Here is a 20028-nt window from a genome sequence, read left to right on the forward strand (position 1 = left end):
CTTTATTTGGAGATTAAGTATGGTTTAAGGAGATGTATATGGGTGCGAAGTTGACAAACAGTGAATTTGTGATGGTTAATTTTATGTGTCAAACTTGACTGAGCCAAGGGATGCCCAGTTATCTGGTTAAATATTATTTCTGGGTGTGCTGGGGAGGGTGTTTTTAGATGAGATTAGCATTTGCATTGATGAACTCAGTAAAGCAGATTGCCCTCTCCAAAGTGAGTGGGTAACATACAATCTGTCCAGGGCCTGAACAGAACAAAAAGTGGAGAAAGGGAGAATTTGACCATTCTGTCTGACTACTTGAGCTGAGACATCAGTCTCCTCTTGTACTCGCAGGCTGGGATTCACACCATTGGCTTCCCCTGGTTCAGGCCTTCAGACACAGGCTGCACTACACCAGTGGCTTTTCTGGGCCTCCAGCTTGTAGACAGCAGATTGTGGGACTTAAGAGCCTTCTAATCACATGAGCCAATTCCTTATAATAAATCTTTTTCTTTCTCCTCTTCTCAGTATCCTCTTGTGTCTGTTTCTCTGGAGAACCCTGACTAACACATGGCCCTTCCGAGTCACTCTCTGGCCCCCTATAACCACTCCTCTGATTTTTTTGCAATATTGATTAGTTTTGCCTCTCCAGAACTTCATATAAATGGAATCAGAATACGTACTCTTCTGTGTAAGGCTTTCTTCACCCTGCATAATGTTTTTATTATTCATCTATGTTTATAATGTGGAGTACCATTAAATTGTACAGATATATTAGTTTTTCTTGCTCATTCACTGGCTGATGGAGAAAGAGTATTTGATTGTAAACTTCAAGAAGGAGATCTTGTTTTGGATTACAAGGGCTAGGAACAGATGAAATACAGGTCATTCAAGTTTTTCATTGTCTGTATTTTCTCATAAACTAAAAAAGGGCCATAGTCCTGGATCATAAGCAATAAAAATGAGTGGCACTGTAAAATCAATTCAATTTTTGTGTACCTATCATAGGGCTATAATGATGGTTTAAACTAATTGGACCACTTTTTAGAAGTAAAAAAAAAATTTAAGGACCTTCATGATAAAACTGTCTCTTTCCTATATTACCGGAAAATGACAAAAAACCATGAATTCATTAAAGGTTAAGAGGAAATGAATCTCCATACATTTAAAAAGTGTGTGTGTGTGAGAGAGAGCGAGAAAGAGAGAGAGAGAGAGAGACATACTAACAAAATTATTTAGTCAGTAAACAGAGTTTGATGTATGTGTGAATGGGCAATCACTCATCTATAAGAAACCGACCCAATACAAAAATAATAAAAATAAATATCTGAAATTGGATGGAATGGAATGTGTGTATATGAGCTCATGTAGAAACAGTAAGTGTGCTAATTATTCATGACTCAAGAATTCCCAATAATTCCAGTAGTCTACTCTCCCCATCTTTCCTAGCTTCTCTCAAAATTTATGCCTATGTGTTGTTATAACTGCTAAGAGTGGTTATGTCTCTGTCACATGTATTTATACAAATATTTTTCAGCTTTATTTCTTTCATTAACTAAACTCTGCTAGTCTAATAACTGTATCATAAAATCACAATGTCATTGGTAAACTAAACTGTTGGCAGTAACTAAAAAACAGCACAGAATAGGGAGAAAGGATTGAATGGACAATTAACTAAAGAGGACTAGAGAATAAAGATATAAAGAATATAAAACTACTATTGCTAAGAGATTATAAATCTAGTCATCTCCTTTCTGCTTCTAACTTGCCAATAATACATAGAGATATTATCTTAGATTCTTTTTAGTAATACTAAATAATGACATTTCTCATAGTTACCCTTAATTCTTACTTAATCATTTATTATAATTATCAGATGAAACATCTAGTTGTAGATTCTTCTAGAAATTATCATATTCCCTTTGGAATGGCTAAGATGGGCATAAGGCTTTATAATATAGAGCTAATTATGTATTTAGGAGGGAAATGATGCTACATATCAAAAAATTATGAAATGGAAGATGATTTATGAAGAGAGTCTAAGATACTACAGATTGGATAACATAAACAAACACCATGAAGGTGTTTAAAACAGGCATCTTAAAAAACTTTTAAAAGTAACACACCATTACACATCACCAGAATGGCTAACATTAAAAAGACTCACAATACTAAGTACTGGTGAGAATGTGGAGCAAGAGGAACATTGCTGGTGGAAATGCAAAGTAGTTCAGCCATTTTGGAAAAACAGTTTGGCAGTTTCCTACTCACCACATGATCCAGCAATCGCACTCACAGGAATTTACCCAAAAGAAATGAAAATGCACATCTACACAAAAACTGGCCCACAAATATTCATAAGAGCCCAAACTGGACCCAGAAGTCAATAAATTTGCAAATTAATAAGTTATGATACACACACACTACTGATACTACTCAGCAACAAGAAGAAATAAAATATTAATATACCAGCAACATTCTGCTAATTAAAAGAAGTAAAATGAAAAAGACTACATACTGTATGATTCCATTGATTTGAAATTCTACAAAAGGTGGATTAGTGGTTTCCTAGGGCCAGGGGGAGAGGATCAACTACACAGAGGCAAAGGTAAGCTTTTTTTTTTTTTTTGCCAAGGAAGATTCAACCATAAGTTAACATCCATGCCAATCTACCTCTATTTTGTATGTGGGTCGCCACCTCAGCATGGCTGCCAACAAATGGTGTAGGTTGGTGCCCAAGAACTGAACCCAGGCTGCCAAAGCAGAGCGCACCTTACTCAACCCACTAGGCCACAGGGCTTGCCCCAACAGGGAAGCTTTTAAGAGTGATATTCTATATCTTGATTGTGCTAGAGGTTATGTCACTGTATACAATTAAAATTAATTGAACTATACACCTAAAATTAATGAAGATTTTTGCATGTAAATTATGCCTCAAAGAAACAATTGTGGTTGACTGTTAAAAATACAACAAAATCCTACTTTATTACTAAAAATAAAACACAAACAGAAATAACTGGACTTAAGTAGATAGTAAATTAACATCTTCTGAGAAGGCCCAAAACTATGATAACCCATTAGCAATGAACATCCATAGCACCCAGATTATTCCCACAAAGGCTTTTTGGAAAAATGGCTGACTTCAGGTTTGGGGCAGGAAAGTACAAGATGAGTCTGGGGCATCTTTAGAGGCAGAAAGTAACCAGGCTACAAAAGAATAATGAGGTTATATTAAAAGTATACAAGACCAACTTGAAGGGACTACTACTGGGCAAAGAAGAGACAATTTGAGGAATTATGATTGGAATGCATTTATTAGAAAATGAACAAATTCATTCATCACCTTTGAAGGTTAACAGGAAAACTCATTCTGAAAACTAAGTAATGGAAAAGAATCAAGCATTTCCCCTGTCTTTCCTAAACAAACTGTATTTCACGGTAACCAAACAGTTAATCAGAACAAATTTCCTCTCTAAAGATTTCCAGTTAATTAATACAGAAGGAAAAAAATAATTAGAAAAATATCAGTATTCTGCTACTTCTAATGGAAGTAATAAATCTAGGTGATAATCATTTCAACCTAATCTTGATAATAGATGGTTGTATATTATATATTAGATAACAGATGGTTATATATATATATTATAAAAAATCCTTGTAATAGATGCACCAGGCTGACAACACCTAAACTCAAAGATCACTGAAATGGGATAACCAGACATTATGTGTCTCCTCATGTGATGCAATAATATTCAGCAACATCTATGAAGTATTCTTATCCCCTACTCCCAAAACTGAACTTCAATATTATTAAGCCTCCAAGAGTTTACAGAAAAACATGGTGGATAGAGGAACAACTTAAATGACACCAGAAGGAAGAGATCTATGAAACCCAGAAGGTGGGACGTTCTACAAAAGAACACGTAAGTGGCCTGAAAAAAGGAGGGGTGAAGGGCTGACTACTACAGATTAAGAGACTTAAGATCCATATCAACCAAAGCAACTGCAAACTAACTATAAAAATACATTTTGAGACAATCTAGGAAATGTGAACACTGACTAGGTATTAGATATTAGGGGATAATTTATTAATATTTACTTTGATATAGATGATAATGATATTCTGGTTATTTTTTATTTTTTTTTTTAAGGAAGATTAGCCCCGAGCTAACATCTGCTGCCAATCCTCCTCTTTTTGCTGAGGAAGACTGGCCCTGAGCTAACATCCATGCCCATCGTCCTCCACTTTATATGTGGGACGCCTACTACAGCATGGCTTGTCAAGCGGTACCATGTCCACACCTGGGATCCCAACCAGCGAACCCTGGGCCGCCGAAGTGGAACGTGCACACTTAACCGCTGCACCACTGGGCCAGCCCCTCTGGTTATTTTTTAAAAGCCATTTCTGTTAGAGATAGATACTAAAGTATTTATGGGTGAAATGATATAAAATATGGGATTTGCTTTAAAAGTATCATATCCAAAAAAACCAGAAAACAAACAAACAAACAAAAAGATGGGGGAGGCATAGAGATAAAACAAGATCGGGAAAATGCTTAAAAATTTTGAAGCTGGGTGATGGTGGTACTTCTATCTATTCGAAAAGTTCTGAAATAAAAAAATTCATAGCAAGACATTTCCATTTATGAAATTTTTCAAGAATACTAATTGTGGCTTAATTCTGCTCTACCATAGGAAATTCTACATATTTTATAACATGACAAATAATGTAAATATATATTTAATGTAATCTGTATATCTATTTATAGATCTCATGTCTATCATCTAGATTAAAGGGATAAGAAAAAAACAATTATCTAGAAGGAAAAGAAGATAGAATTTCAATTAGTGATTCAGAAAACTCACTTATAACAAGCAAGTGAATAATCAATTAAACAGAGACATTAACCAAAACATTCAGCCTAATATGTTGAAATAAATTTTCCCTAACAAAAGGCAAATACTTAAAAAAATGACTGAAAAGCTTCTTTTTAAATCATAAAGCCTACAAAGAACTGACTGACCTTCTAATAAATTTCATGTTAGCTATTATCAGGAGTCAAAATAACACTCACGTTTTGAAGGAGTTGCTCAAACCAGTCATACCCTGTATCTCTGCATGCTGCAACCTAAAGGGGAAAATATGGTCAAACTATCAAAGTTAGAAAATTACTTAAAAACACGAATAAAATAAACTTTAGCTATGCGTTAGCCTGAAGTATATAAATATCTCAATGTTCTGAACTGAAAACTTATTTTTAAAGTGAACTATTTTTTTCAGTAAGCCAATAATTTACCAATGTTAAAGAATTTTATTCCAAAAATATCTTAGAAGACATTCAAGAAATTAGTGAAATTAAATATGGTATTAAATTTTGAACAATAACTTAAATTACACACTGTCAGAAAAATCTGTAAGGTCTAAACAATAAAGAAAGGAAATGTTTGCTTCTTATTTTCCTTCTAGAAAATAGATTTAAAGACAGCGAAACAGATGATCAGGTAGTCAATAATATAAAATTTCTTATGTTCAACACATGAAAAGTAATCTGTGTGAAAAAAACTTACAGCTTATGTGTATAATTAAACATAATGAAACTAAATCATCTCTTTTGAAAAAGGTAGGAATTACTATCTCAGGTTGCTATCCCTTGGTTATTGCGTCTATTCATCTACTTCTCCTTTCCTTTCTCTCAGTTTTCAATCATTGGAGGAATGTGAAGAATTTCAACATGAGTGCTTAAATCAGCGAATGCCAAAAAAGTGGGGCTATGTAGAAACATCAGTCTCATCTTACTTGCATCCCTTGAGTATTTCCAGACATATAAAGTAAAGGAAGTAGTACTAAATGTTGAGATTGACCTCATCATTGTCTCTTCCTTTTTAAGACAGACTATGCCTCAACTAGGTTTGCACCCACAGGAATCATATCCTTGTTCCAGTCCCTCTTACCACATCAGTGATGTTTAAAATTTTCCTCGTCATTGCTTCTTTGTCATTGTGTGGAGTTGGAGTAAACCAGAGTTTTTGGAATGTTTCATTTACTAATTTCTAGAAGAAAGAAAAATTTCAAAGTAACTACAACAAACATGGCAAAATTCTCAGTCCCAAATTCTCATTAAAGCCCCAAACAAAGCTATAAATAACTAATGAAAACACAAACTACTGGGAATCATTGGTATGAATTCCTCAGTTTAAAAAAAAAATCAATTTCTCAAAATTAAAAATTTTTTCAATTTGGTAAAGACATTCCAAAAGTTCTGCATAGTAAACACTCAAATTTTTTTTCAAGATAGCTTCTTTTTTTTCCTTCCAAGATTGGCGCTTGAGCTAACAACTGTTGCCAGTCGTTTTCATTTTTTTTTTCCTTCTCCCCTAAGCCCCCCAGGTTCATAGTTGTATATTCTAGTTGTAGGTCTTTCTGGCTGTGCTATGTGGGACGCTGCCTCAGCATGGCCTGATGAGTGGTGCCATGTCTGCGTCTAGGATCCCAACCAGTGAAATCCCTGGCCACCAAAGTAGAGCGGGCGAAATTAACCACTGACCACGGGGCCAGCTCCTCAAATGTTTTTGATCAAACTAAAAAATATTTTTACCACTTTTGGAGAGAAGTCGTTAAAAAAAAATACAGGGACAATCATATATATGTAAATTCACTAATGAACTCAGGATTAAACTTTCAATAAGGCATTTACTAATTTAGAAAACCAAGCACATACCATTTGAATATCAAAATAACTTGAATTTGATAATCAACTTCCTGTATATAATGCAATCTCTACAATGACATTAAATATTATAATGCTGAATTGGTTGGGAAAGATCAGATTTTATTAATATAAAATCTAGAAATAAAAAATATATCAAAGTATATCTTCAATCTAAAAATGTTGATTCACTTGTAAAGTTTTTATATATATATTTAAATCAACAAAATTTTGATACAATACATATTTAAATTATTTAAAACATTAATGAAAAGTAAATTTTCAAATAGTCAACGTTATATCTTACCTTAATGCCCTCTTCATCATTGACTCTGCGAATCATTTTTACACACATTTCTGTAATTTTTGGAAATGTGGGTTGTTCAATACAGATGTCTCTTAGAATCTTTATTACTCTTTTTCTGACACTGATACCAGTATCCTAAAAACAGAAAGGTATTTTTAAATGTCAGAAAATCAAGATGCTTAGGTGCGAGCATGCATTAAACTTGACAAATGAAATTACAAAGTAAACACCAACAAGTGGTATATTCACTATTTATTAACATGATAAAGATGGTCTATATAATTCCTCTTTATTTTCTTTCTCGTTAATGTTACTATAAATATGGGTTATTTTATTATATTGTCTTTACTTTTCAAATAGATATCCAATACATAGAAAAATATTAAACTACTGAACACAACACTAGAGTATAAGCTTGCCAAAATTAAATGGGATAATAAACATGAAACTTTTAGAATAACGTCTGGTACTTAAACAGCATATGAAGTATTTGTAACAAAATTTTTTTTTGGTGAGGAAGATTGTCACTGAGCTAACATCTGTGTCAATCTTCCTCTATTTTGTTTTGTTTGTTTAAAGACAGTAGTGCTTTTTTTTTTAAGATTGGCAGCTGAGCTAACATCTGTCGTCAATCTTTTTTTTCCTTTCTTCTCCCCGAAGCCCCCGAGTACATAGTTGTATATTCTAGTTGTAGGTCCTTCTGGTTGTGCTGTCTCTATTTCGGATTTGGGATGCTGCCACAGCATGGTTTAATGAGCAGTGTGTAGGGGAGTGCCTGGGATCTGAACTGGCAAACCCCAGGCTGCCAAAGCGGGGCGTGCGAACTTAACTACTATGTTACCAGGCAGCCCCCTGTAACAAGAATTTTAACCTAAATCAAATCAAATTATTGTCACTATCTTACACTTTATAGGAAATACAAGAAACAAAGGAACAAATTAAATTAAACAAAACCATGAGGAAAAAGATTGCCCTGGTGGTTTTAGTCAGTTTCACAAGGAAAGTGTGTAAAGAGAATACTCTAAATTTTAAAACACGACCACCAAATGCAAAATATGACTTTTGACTGGATTCTGTTTAAAAACAAAAGAAAAATCCGTGAAAGAATTTTTTCATCCAATTTTTGAGAGAGTTAAAGAATTTGAATATGGAGTGTTAAATTTGAATTTAGGGAGTGTTAATTTGTTTGAATGAGATAATGGTTTTTTGTTTACAAGGACAACATCCTTACTTTTTGGAAAGGTAAGCTAAAGCATCCACAGGAGAAGTAGCAAAATGTTTGAAATTTAATTTAAACTAAATTAGCAAAAAATACAGATGAAATATGGTGGTGGACACATAGGTGGCTCACTGTACTACTTTTCAACTTTATAAATTTTCATAATTAAAAAGTTTCAGAAATAAAAAGCATCAAACATTTATTGTGCAAAATTATTTCCGTTATACAATTTAGCAGTCAAGAAAATATTTTAGGATATGTTGCTGCCAGAGATCATTAGATTTGAGAATCCTGCTAATATTTCCCTTCACTCTTGAAAAGGCTGAGGCAGTAAAAGAGAAAAAAACTTTTCTACTCTTTTCTTAAATCAAGATTTTATGCTACTTGAAGCTGAAACTATAACTCTCAGTCATACAGTATTCTGAGACTAGGCTAAAGGTGATAAAGTAAACTCTTGCCATTGTGGGAATACCTAATCTTGTACCTAACGCATCCCTGTTGAGTTACAGAAGTCAATATGCCTGCAGTGGGTGATGTGGAGATTTCACAGATATTTTGTAATGCCAACGTTTCCTTTTACTTTCCAGGAAAGTGCTTCAGGGTGAGAGAATTCCATGACATACAAGAAAAGAATATATTGGAATAGTATTGCTTAAGTTTGTTCTTAAGACTCAAATGACTTTCTGGTTTAACTTGCAGGTACGCGAGCTTGTCATAATTCAGCTTTAAGGAAACATGCACATACTCATAAAGGATCCAAAAATAGTGTCAGATACCAAAGTTCTGCACTTAACTCTTACTAATTCTTCCTATTTATATACATAGATATATAATTACTCTAGATTACTGTCCAAAATATTTAACTATGCCATGTAGTTCCTATATTTACTCATTGTAAAATGGCATAATCAAAAGGCAATGATAAGTGAAAAAAGTAATCCAATTTTCACCAAAGATTGGTTTTACAATACTGAACAGCCCTCCTCTTGAAATATGCTCTTCAGAAAGTTGCTATAGTTCACAGATCAGGCAATATAAATATATAATTGATATTTACTTTCCTGGATTAACATTTTGAAAAACAGAACACTAGAAAGGCAAAATTATATCCACGAATCACAATAAAAATGACAAAACAAACATACCAATATTCTTTCAATGAGCATATCATAATACTGCTCCGCAAGCTGAGGTCGACAAAGGACAAATCGACCTAGCAATTCTACTGCTGCCTCTCGGACACTAGTGGAGTTATCCATCAATCGTCCATGAACTCCTCGCTGCATATCAAGCTAAAGAAAAACAAACAAAATATAATTTATACTAAATAAAGCTAATATTTTAATTTGAATAGAACACTCAAATAGGAAGAATCATTTGTGCTCCTCTTTACCCTTGCTAGAATACTGGGGTCTACAGCAACAACCTCAGATAAACACTTCATGGCTTTTGTTCGAACGGCAATTGCATTTTCACCAAGAACTCGAAGGATCTGCGAAGCAAACATTGATATTTTCATAAATTTTGGAACACATAATATTTAACAAAATACAGCATGACACATGCAAAAGAAATGAAAGTAAATATCACATTTACTTCTCTTTAATTTTTATATAAGTGAGCAAAAGATCTGTTATCTTACTGATCAAAAGCTTTAACTTAAAGGTCAGTATACACGATAAGGGAGGCATTCTACACTTGGTCCTGGCATTCTCAATTAAACCTGGTTTTTATTGCTATGCTTCATTTGCAAGGACCTGTAGTCTCACTCTACCTTACTATGTGTAACTTTAATCAAGGATATTTACTATTATGTAAATAATAACTTGGTAATTGAATAATTTATTTTTATAACATCATTCTACCTATACCATATGCATATATATTCATACAGATATATATCCATTTATCTATAAAACTGGAATCAATAATATAAAAGGCATGTAGAACATAGACATTTTATCAAATATGGAACATAGAAACAAATGATACTTTCATGATCTTTTAAAATATCTGTTCTCAACAATAAATAGACATCGTACACAACCCCATAAGTATCAAGAATTAGAAAAATCAGTATCATTGTATAAGGAATCCTGGTCCAGTTTACCTGTGTCAAATAAATATCAAAGCTCTGGGCAAACGGCCTCATAGAGGCCAAGTATCGAACAATCAAACAAGCATCATCATAGTCCACAGTATCAGAGTTCATCCTGCAACAAAAAGTCATTACATTTTTAACTTTTTTGTATAGTAGGTAAAATGATATCAAACAGATAACTGAAAAAGTAAAGATGTTTTCTCTCTGAATCTTACTTTAATGTGCTAAACTGAGAAGGTGTAGTTTTGATAATGCTTCTAAGAAACTTTTTCCGGTTTTCAGCTCGATGCATAATTTGACCAGTTGTCTCAATTTCCTTCGAGTGATGTGTTCCTTCAGAGGATTCTTCATCTTTTTGTGATTTCATTGCTTTTTCTGTTTCCAGAGTTGTGTCACGGAACCACTGGGCTATATAGAATTTACGAGAAAACTGGAAAGAAATTAGATAAGACTTGAATTTGATGAAATTAGTTACAAAATTTCCAATCCATTGATAAAATGTTCACAATCAGAAATACAAATATTAAGGTTTACTTTAAAACAATTTCTATCAGATAAAAACAGATTTTAAAAAACCTAGAATGTTTAGAATATTTGAGTGATAGAAAACATTATTTTACTTTGTCTTAACACATATATTAATGTATCGAAAGACAATATGATAATTACAACTGTATTAAATCTGGAATACTAGCAGCTACCTAACTTTAGCATCCAATAAGTCAGTAAAATTAGACAGATGATGGGTGAACTAGAAAAGTTTAGAATAAATGGATAAAATGCTGAAGGTAGAAGACTCCAGTTATTTTTAAAAATTTCACCTTACTCCTTCAAGAAATATACAGTCAATTATTATTGAAATATTTTAACACCAAGGTGCACCTATAATCTGTTCCTTTCAATACAGATTGAAAATCTGCAGTACTTGGCTGAATAGCTAAGTTATCTCCAACCTCTTTAAGATTGCATATCCCATCAGTAAAAAAAAAATTAAAATTAAAAAGTATCCCAATATATGTACACTGTTTAATACAGTTTACTCATTTTACATATGAACCTATTACACTAATATTTTGGATACATAACACATAAAAACAGAATTTGAAAATAAATATACATGTAAAATTTTAATAGTTTCTTTTTATACACTAATTGATCATCTCATGCACCACCTGGGCCATGCCAACTGTGAGGACCAATGATTCAGCCCAGTCTCAAAGATAACCTATGGAAAGATTTCCAAATATTTTTTGTGTCACACAACTTTTGTATACTATAATATCTGTACCAGGATCCCACATAAGACAAATCAATCCATAACCATTCTTTTCTGCTTAGATTATCGAGTATCCCTTCGTTTCAAAAATCAATACTCCAAATAACTTTCCTCTTCATGACACTTCCCAATTTTCTTTCAGATCCCATCTGAATAAACAAGTGATATTTCCAAAAAAAAAGGAGAAAAGAAACCTACCACTAATGAAGGATCAGTTTCAGTGTTTTCATCCAAGTAATCAAGCAACGCTTTTTGCAATTGCTGGATTTCATCTTCTCCTCCTGAAACCTACAAAATAAACCAAGTAAGAACAAAAAAGATATTACTAAAGTACTTTAACAAATCATCTACTTGTAAATGCAAATCTGAGGGAAAAACCGATAAATAATACAAATGAAAAAATATATATACAGCAACTAAAAGGAAGAAACAGAAGAACACTATTTCTGAAAAAGATACATTGATAGCTAAGGTTGGCCTCTATTTTTATGAACTACACATCATTTTATTTGAAGGAGGACACAGGTAGCTGACATAAAAATTATCAGAACAATGTGCTTTATCTTCAGAGGTACGAAGGTCCTAGCACTGGTTTCCTGTTTGGAAAAAAAAGAGACAACTCCAAACTTTTAATCTACTAAATAGAAACTTATTACTCTTATTATTATGTGTTATACGTTTCTGTGGGATATTATTTAAAAAGAAAATTCTGGAAGGAAAATACTTTTATTTATAATTAATTAAAAAACAGTACTTTATTTCAAGTAGGATATTAAATATACAGTAGGTGGGCTGTTCACTTGTTCTAGGAGCAGAAATGGACTGAATTTTTAGGTCCTGTCAAGAACAATACAGAGTCAGAAATTAACTGAGTTGACATTCATGTCTATAACTTATATGCTAGCTTTACCACGTGAAATGCCAAACACATGGTTTAGAATATATCTAAGTAGAAAACAAAGATTAGAATAACCCATATTCTAGGACTGTGGCAAAATGGATACATTCAGAAATTTGTCATAGCACTGTAAATTACTACGTTATAAACTTCCAAAATCAATTTGGAAGTATGTTGAGAGCCATAAAAATATTCATGAATGACCCCTCTCCTTGAGTTTTACAGTGTACAACCTACATGGCCATATGTGGCGAATAAGAGGTCCTCGGTCTCCTCTAAGAAATACTGAAAGTCACCTAGTACCTAGATCTTCGTTTCTAAATTACCATTCTCCAATAAAAGAAACCAGCAGTAATTGGAGAAATGGCTGATTTCAGGGCTGGGGCAAGCAAAGTAAAAGATAAGCCTCAAACATCTTGTTGTGTCACGAAGTATCAAAGAAAGATGGGAACATATCAAAAAGATACAAAAGCCAGCTTAAAGGAGCTCTCAGTGGTCAAATCTAGGACAGTTTGAGCATTAAAATAATGAAAGCAACAAATTATAACCTATTAAATAGAATACGAACGGTAGTAATGTATTAGATGGTACTATTATATTAATGGTAATATCTTGCTTTCGATAGTTTTACTGTGGATATTTAAGTGAGAGTTCTTGTTTGTAGAAAACACACACTAAGCAGCGCTTCTCAAACTTCAGCATTCATTAGGATCACCTGGAGGGTTTGTTAAAACACAGACTGCTGGTCCCCACCCCCAGAGTTTCTGATTTAGTAGGTACAGAGAGAGTCCTGAGAATCTGCATTTCTAACAAGTGCCTGGTGACGTTAATGTTGGTGCTACTTGTCCAGTGAATCACACTTTGAAATTCAAGGTTAATGCGGGGCGTATCTACTTAAATGGTTGGGGGTGGTGGGGGAGAGCATATACAGACATGCATATAAGAATGATAAAGCAAATGTTGTAAATTGTCAACAACTAAGGAATTTGGCTGAAAGGTTTACGGGAGCTCTTTCTACTATTCTTCTAACCTTTCCGTAAGCTTTAAATTATTTCAAAATACAAAGTGTAGTAAAAAAAAAAAAAAGAATTAGATGCATTTCTAATGGCCAGCATGGATATGCTTATGGACATAAAAAAAGAATAGAAAGAAAATGAGAACAGTTGTGTATGGTAGGATTAGGGATCATTTATGTACCAATTTTCTTAAGTTAACTTTTAGTATTACTATCACCTCAACCATACTTAAAAAAAAAGAATAAGTGAAGAAATAAGTTTTTCCCATGAAAACTCTCTAATATAATAAAATGAAAAGAGGCCCTTCTCATCCTTCCCCAATATAAAAAGATACACAACATTCAAAGATACAAAACAATTTGGGCATGCTAAATTATCATCTCAAGAAACTAAAGATTTAAATAAAAATTACATTAAACCAAATAGAAAACAGCATCATATATTCATAACAATAGTTTGCAAAAAGAAAGTAAACTAAGGACTTATATAAATCATTTAAAAGTTCCTGTTAGACATTATAATTCACCCTAAGGTACTTTCTCTGTAGGGCTTTTGAAAAGCCGACTTTTAGAAGTATAAGTCTTATTTTCAATCTACAAAATGAAATGCAACAGTAATATAAGAATACCTAAAGATAAGTGTTTACCTATTATTTACCCCATAATTTTAATCCTTTATCTCAGTACCTGTTTTAAAATTCGTTCTATAGACCCTTGATCCATTTTGCTTGTAACAGCATCTTTCCTTAGTCGTGCAGCAACAGTTCCAAGGTAATCAAGAGACGCTACTCTTAAAGCCATCTCTGTTGATTTGTTACTGAATTGATGAACCTAAACATCAAAACAAAGTAATTTTGATTTAATTCAATCAATTTATAACAGTACATCTTTAATAGTAATTTATCATATGAATTCCAAATCTATGTTGTATCATTTGAAATTTAAACTTTTTCTTTTCTTGTGATATTGTTCCATAAAGTGATTGCCTTTTGAGTTTCTGGAAACTGAACAGTTTCATTAAAAAAAAAAACTATAGATTAAACCTCCCTAAGAATACACTCTCTTTAAACGTAGGCTAAATTGTTTATTTGTTAAAAATAGGATATTACTGAATAAGAATTTCTTAGGCTGGAATTCTGATGCCTATGAAACATTAATTATCTTGATTTCAAAATAGTATTAATATACTTTCCAGTTCACAGAAAGTAAGGTCCCCAAAAGCTTTGTTACAATTTGTATTGCAGAATCCAAATGCAGCTTAAAAATAAAAAGAGAAATCACAGTAATATTTGTTCGTATTTCCCTATTGTATTACATGAGGTCACCTTTTTAGAAATACTCTTAAAAATGACAAAGTTCACAGTAATCAGTTTCATGCTTTGAAATGAATTACAGTAACTTATGACTCAGTGTTGAGATGCTTTTAACTAACAATATAATACTTCCAAACCAAAAAGAAAGTTTTAAAGCACTGTTATCTTATGTAATGAAATGAAAGCACCAAAAGTCACAACATTTCAAAGTTTTCTACAAGGTACGGACGATATTGTGTACAGTTATGCACATGCAAAAATAGAGATGCAATGGTCGTATTTCCTTACACATTTTTAAAGAATTCATCATCTGTGAATCAGAGTACATCCTCATTATGTTGTCTTCTAGTAATCTAATAATCTTTAAATGCTATACTCTTACCAACAGTCTCCCTAACAAACTAAGGAGTAGTTCAGCAGCTGGCCATTCAGGCTTATTGACTGTTGAAAGAAGGTCCTGAACAAAATTTTCAAAGAGTGGTCTGTAATCTTCTTCACCTTGCTTACTACCACATCTGTGCAAAGATAAATAATAAAAAGGTCATTAACTTAGGTGACATACCCACCAATATGACTGAAATTTTGTTAAGTTTTCACTGTATCTTATAAGAAGTTTTAAGAGAACACATTAAATGAAACATGGTTTAAAACAAATATACTTCTCAAACTTCATCTTTTCCTCTATTATAGGGAATTCATTTATTGACTAATATTAATATTACTTTCTGGCAACGATAACACATTTAAAAATGATGACTGTTTTTCCCTCTATGAGATTACCATAAATTCTTATGAAGGCTAAGTAAACCTCTCTCTACAAACTTTCCTATTTAATTAGAATGCCTCAAAATTTACTGAAGAAAAATTATAGAATTTCAATCTATAATCTAAACCTTACTTTTGGAGCCCAACATACAAGGAAGTTTACAAAATTTTAGATTTTTAATATTCCCATTGCCTCATTTTAAAGATCAGGAAATCAAGGGCCAGGGACACATATTCAAAGTTCAAATTATAACAGGAAATTGGATTAATCTTTTACTTAAAATAAATGAACTCTTCTCTATACTGGGGAAAATGAAAGTCAGATTATGTTAATTTTACTTACTTTTTAAGAAAGATGGAAAGGAAGTTTTGGGCTGTTCGCATGGCTGTTTCATAAGAGTTGGTAATGACAACATCTTGATCAACCTAGATTGAGAAAAATGAATTTATACAGATATAAGAGATAACCAACAAACAAGTTAGTTCAGTCGCTATTGCCATGTTATTGCTAAATAGGGGTAATACACTTAAATACTAAAATGCTAACTATTCTTATATATAAAGAGAAAAGCTACAATTAGCATACTAAACATATTTCAATACTTTATAAAAACTAAATAAAAATATTGAGTTCATTTTAATTTATTAAAATATGTAAGAGTGACAAATGTGGTTAACAAATGAAATATCAATAGTTGCTTATAAGCTCTAAGTTTATCAAACACTGGAATATAATACAAAAGAAAATTCAACTCCTTCACTAGAAATTTAAAGACTAGGACATAAACAGTCAATCCAAAGTTGTGGAAACCCAAAAGGCCAATAGATACATGAAAAAGCTTACTAGTCAGCAGAAAAATACAAAATAAAATACGCTATCATTTCACACTGATCAGACTAGATAAAATAAAAAATTAGAATGTAAACTAGAATACCACTTTGTTAAGCAAACTGACAAGATCCAGTAAAGTGAAAAATGCATGTATAGGGGCCGGCCCCAGGGCTGAGCGGCTGCTTTGGCAGCCCAGGGTTTCGCTGGTTCGAATCCTGGGTGCGGACAAGGCACCACTCATCAAGCCATGATTAGGTGGCATCCCACATGCCACAACTAGAAGGACTCACGACTAAAAAGTATGCAACTATGTACTAGGGGGCTTTGGGGAGAAAAAGGAAAAATAAAATCTTAAAAAAAAAAAATGCACGTATAGTATGATTTAATATTCTACTTCTAAGTACATCTAGAGAAACTCTTGCTTTACACTGTGATGCAGTTATATAATGTGTTTAACGCAAGTCAAAGAGATCAGGTATTAGTTATAAGTATTAAAAGCAATGTCGAGTGAAAATAATTAGCTATAAATATGTTACTATATTATTTATGTAAATGAAAAAAACCAATTCTATATCAAATTTATGCAGATAAATAAATAAATGTAAGGAGATAAACATTCTCATGATACTGGTCATCAATGGTAAGGAAGGGAAGACTGGAGAGAGAACAATGGAGGGGGGAAGAAACAACAGGGACCTCAGCTTTTTTGATATGCATTTTTTACTTAATTATATGTTTAGTATTACAGACACATATATCTGGCTATAACAGAATAAAAAAATAAAATTATTTGTTTCTTTTGAAGTTTTTTGAGGTAATACTGCAGAACTTGCAAAAGTTATAAGCATTGATAGGTAAAAGCTACAAAACCAAAAGCAAATCTTAGTTACGAGTTATTCAACAGTGATGGCATAAACTCATTTTCTGCATGAATTCCACATTATTACATGCTATGCATTAGTATAGATATTACATATTACAATTATAATATTCACTTTCACATTCAATATCTCATTTGAGTCTTACAACTCAGTATGGTAGGCTTGTCAAATATTATCATCCCCATTTTACAGCTGAAGAAACAAACTCAGATTAAAATGATTTGTATGTTTCATGATTGGTAGATATAATAGTCAGAACCAGAACTCAAAGGCTCCCATAAAACCCAGTCTAGTGCTCTACAAGGATCCTAAAGCCTAGCCATGAAACCCTAACTAAGAAATCCAGTTTTATAAGAATGGTATAGAATATAAGTGCTTTTTCTATAAAAGTACAAAGTTATAAAACTCATAAAAGATTACTTACTTTTTTATTTGAGTCCTCTTCTGAATTAGAGTCTTTCTCTGAGGATGGTAAGTGTACTACACATTGAATTAGTTGTAAAACTAGTGCTGTAACCATCTGAATATACATAGGCTCTCCATCCATATCACTACTGTTTAACCTTTAGTGAAGAAAATAATTAAATTTCATTTTACATGTCATCTATCATCTGAAAGTTTCATGCTTTCTTTACCAATGTTTCTAAGCATTATCTTTAGTGCTTATAATAGTATCCTTAGTCTAATTATTTTTAATAAATTAGAAAAAAATACCAACTAAATGCCTATGCATACTTAGATAATTAAATAGCCAAAGGAAAAATGCAATATTTAATAAAAATTTCTATACTTTATATGCACTGCAGATAAAAAATTTATAATGAAAAAATATCCAACATTTCTTGAAATCATTTTTAAAACGAGAAGTCTTCAAGATTTCCAAATGCCCATGCATTCTATTATTCATTTTCTTATTAAAATCTGCCGCACGGTCAGCTAAAGTATGAGGTCAATGGCATAGAATACGGAAAAACAAATTCTGAATTATTATTGTAAAGACACTCTAAAAGTGTAAAAATTCTTTTATATGCTGATAGTTTTTCTTCAGGTTTAACAGACAATAGATATTTATCAATACACAATTAGTCCAAAAAATAAAGACAAAAATAATTATTTTACAGAAGGTAGCCTTCAAAGCAATCATATTTAATCATTCAAGAATATTATAATGATAGTTAAGATAATGATGATGATTAATGATGACAACAAACACAATAATCCTGACCACAGCAGTGGATAACATTCTTTAGTTACTCTATGCTTAGTGATTTAAAAGCATTTAATTTTCATGTTATTCTCTATTCTGCTGTTAGAATAATCTTTCAGCTCTCTTTTAAAAATATTTAATGACTCTGTACTGTATAAAGGATTAAGTCTAAGTTCTTTAGTATGGCTTATAAAATCCTTGAACTGGCTCTAACTCTTTTAAGCAGTATTTCCTATTGCTCTTCTCATAGATCAATGGTTCTTAACCAGGGATGATTTTGCCCCTCAGGGGACATTTGCCAATATTTGGAGAAAATTTTGCTTGTCATGATAGGAAGCAGGGAGTTTCTCTTGGCATCTGGTATGTAGAAGTTAGGAATGCTACTGAGCATGTGACAATGTACAGGACAGCCCCGCACAACAAAGTATTATCTGGCCCAAAATGTCAATAGTACTTAGAATGAAAAACCTTGCCACAGATCTTTACACCTGAGCATCACTGAACTTCTTTAAGTCCCCGAGATGTGCATTGCTATTTCACACATCTAAGCTATTCTTCATGCTATTCTGACTGAATTGCCTCTGTTTTATTTGCTCATTAAAATGAAAATCAGATAGAAATGATGAAGAATAAATATATGTCGGCTACAATATAATGGAGTTCTTCTTGGTTATACTTGGCCTTTGCTATAATTAGTTACCTGAAGTTCCTTAAACTCCTCTTGCTGGTTGGTAATCTTGCAAGTGAAGTAAAAATTTCTTCCAAAATTAACTGCCTATGTTTTTCATATCTTGAGAATACCTGTTTAGTAAGTATAAGATTCCAAATTAAGTTTGTTACAATTATTTGAAAACAAAACAAAAATACTGCATCATGTAATAAAAAATATTATCTGACATTTAGAATGAAAATGTTTTCAACACCTTCAATGGCAATGACTTCCATAATCTGCTTAAGTTTGCCATCAATCATAACAGTCTTGTAGAAGTCAGAGTATACTGGTTTCATTTAGAAGTATGATATCTTGGGTATGGAAAGTAAGATAAGATTTAAATGATTTTAAAACAATTCTGATTTTATTGCAAATATTAAGGAATTATTAACTGAAATATTTAGAAATGTTTAGGGGCCAGCCTGGTGGCGCAGTGGTTAAGTTCACACATTCCACTTCTTGGCGGCCCAGGGTTCGCCAGTTTGGATCCTGGATGCGGACATGGCACCACTTGGCAAGCCATGCTGTGGTAGGTGGTAGGCGTCCCATATATAAAGTAGAGGAAGATGGGCACGGATGATAGCTCAGGGCCAGCCTTCCTCAGCAAATAGAGGAGGACTAGCACTAGTTAGCTCAGGGCTAATCTTCCTCAAAAAAAAAAAAAAAAAAAAAAGGTTTAAAATCTAAGACACACTAAAATAGTCCTTATGTTGAAATCAATCTATGGAAAACCTGAATCTGTATTAATTTTTGCAAAAGTGGATTAAAGAATATCAATATTATTTTTCTAGAGGGATACCTAAAAAC

The 20028-nt window shown here is 32.5% G+C and overlaps 1 protein-coding gene across 5 annotated transcripts in view; it reads right to left on the minus strand.

The window, feature by feature from the left end:
• The window catches only part of NIPBL (NIPBL cohesin loading factor), a 195300-nt gene that overhangs the window by 30710 nt on the left and 144562 nt on the right, over positions 1–20028 (minus strand). For all 5 annotated transcript variants that reach the window (XM_070586980.1, XM_070586979.1, XM_070586982.1 and 2 more), the window contains 13 exons: positions 19210–19310; positions 17727–17865; positions 15933–16015; positions 15207–15339; positions 14199–14342; positions 11797–11886; positions 10538–10752; positions 10332–10434; positions 9615–9713; positions 9367–9513; positions 7003–7137; positions 5941–6039; positions 5064–5117 (listed from right to left, as the gene is read on the minus strand). In XM_070586980.1, the coding sequence (XP_070443081.1) occupies positions 5064–5117; positions 5941–6039; positions 7003–7137; positions 9367–9513; positions 9615–9713; positions 10332–10434; positions 10538–10752; positions 11797–11886; positions 14199–14342; positions 15207–15339; positions 15933–16015; positions 17727–17865; positions 19210–19310 (1542 nt within the window). The remainder of the gene's footprint in view (positions 1–5063; positions 5118–5940; positions 6040–7002; positions 7138–9366; positions 9514–9614; positions 9714–10331; positions 10435–10537; positions 10753–11796; positions 11887–14198; positions 14343–15206; positions 15340–15932; positions 16016–17726; positions 17866–19209; positions 19311–20028) is intronic.

The sequence above is a fragment of the Equus przewalskii genome, chromosome 20 (genome assembly GCF_037783145.1).
Source record: "Equus przewalskii isolate Varuska chromosome 20, EquPr2, whole genome shotgun sequence".
Lineage (NCBI taxonomy): Eukaryota > Metazoa > Chordata > Mammalia > Perissodactyla > Equidae > Equus > Equus przewalskii.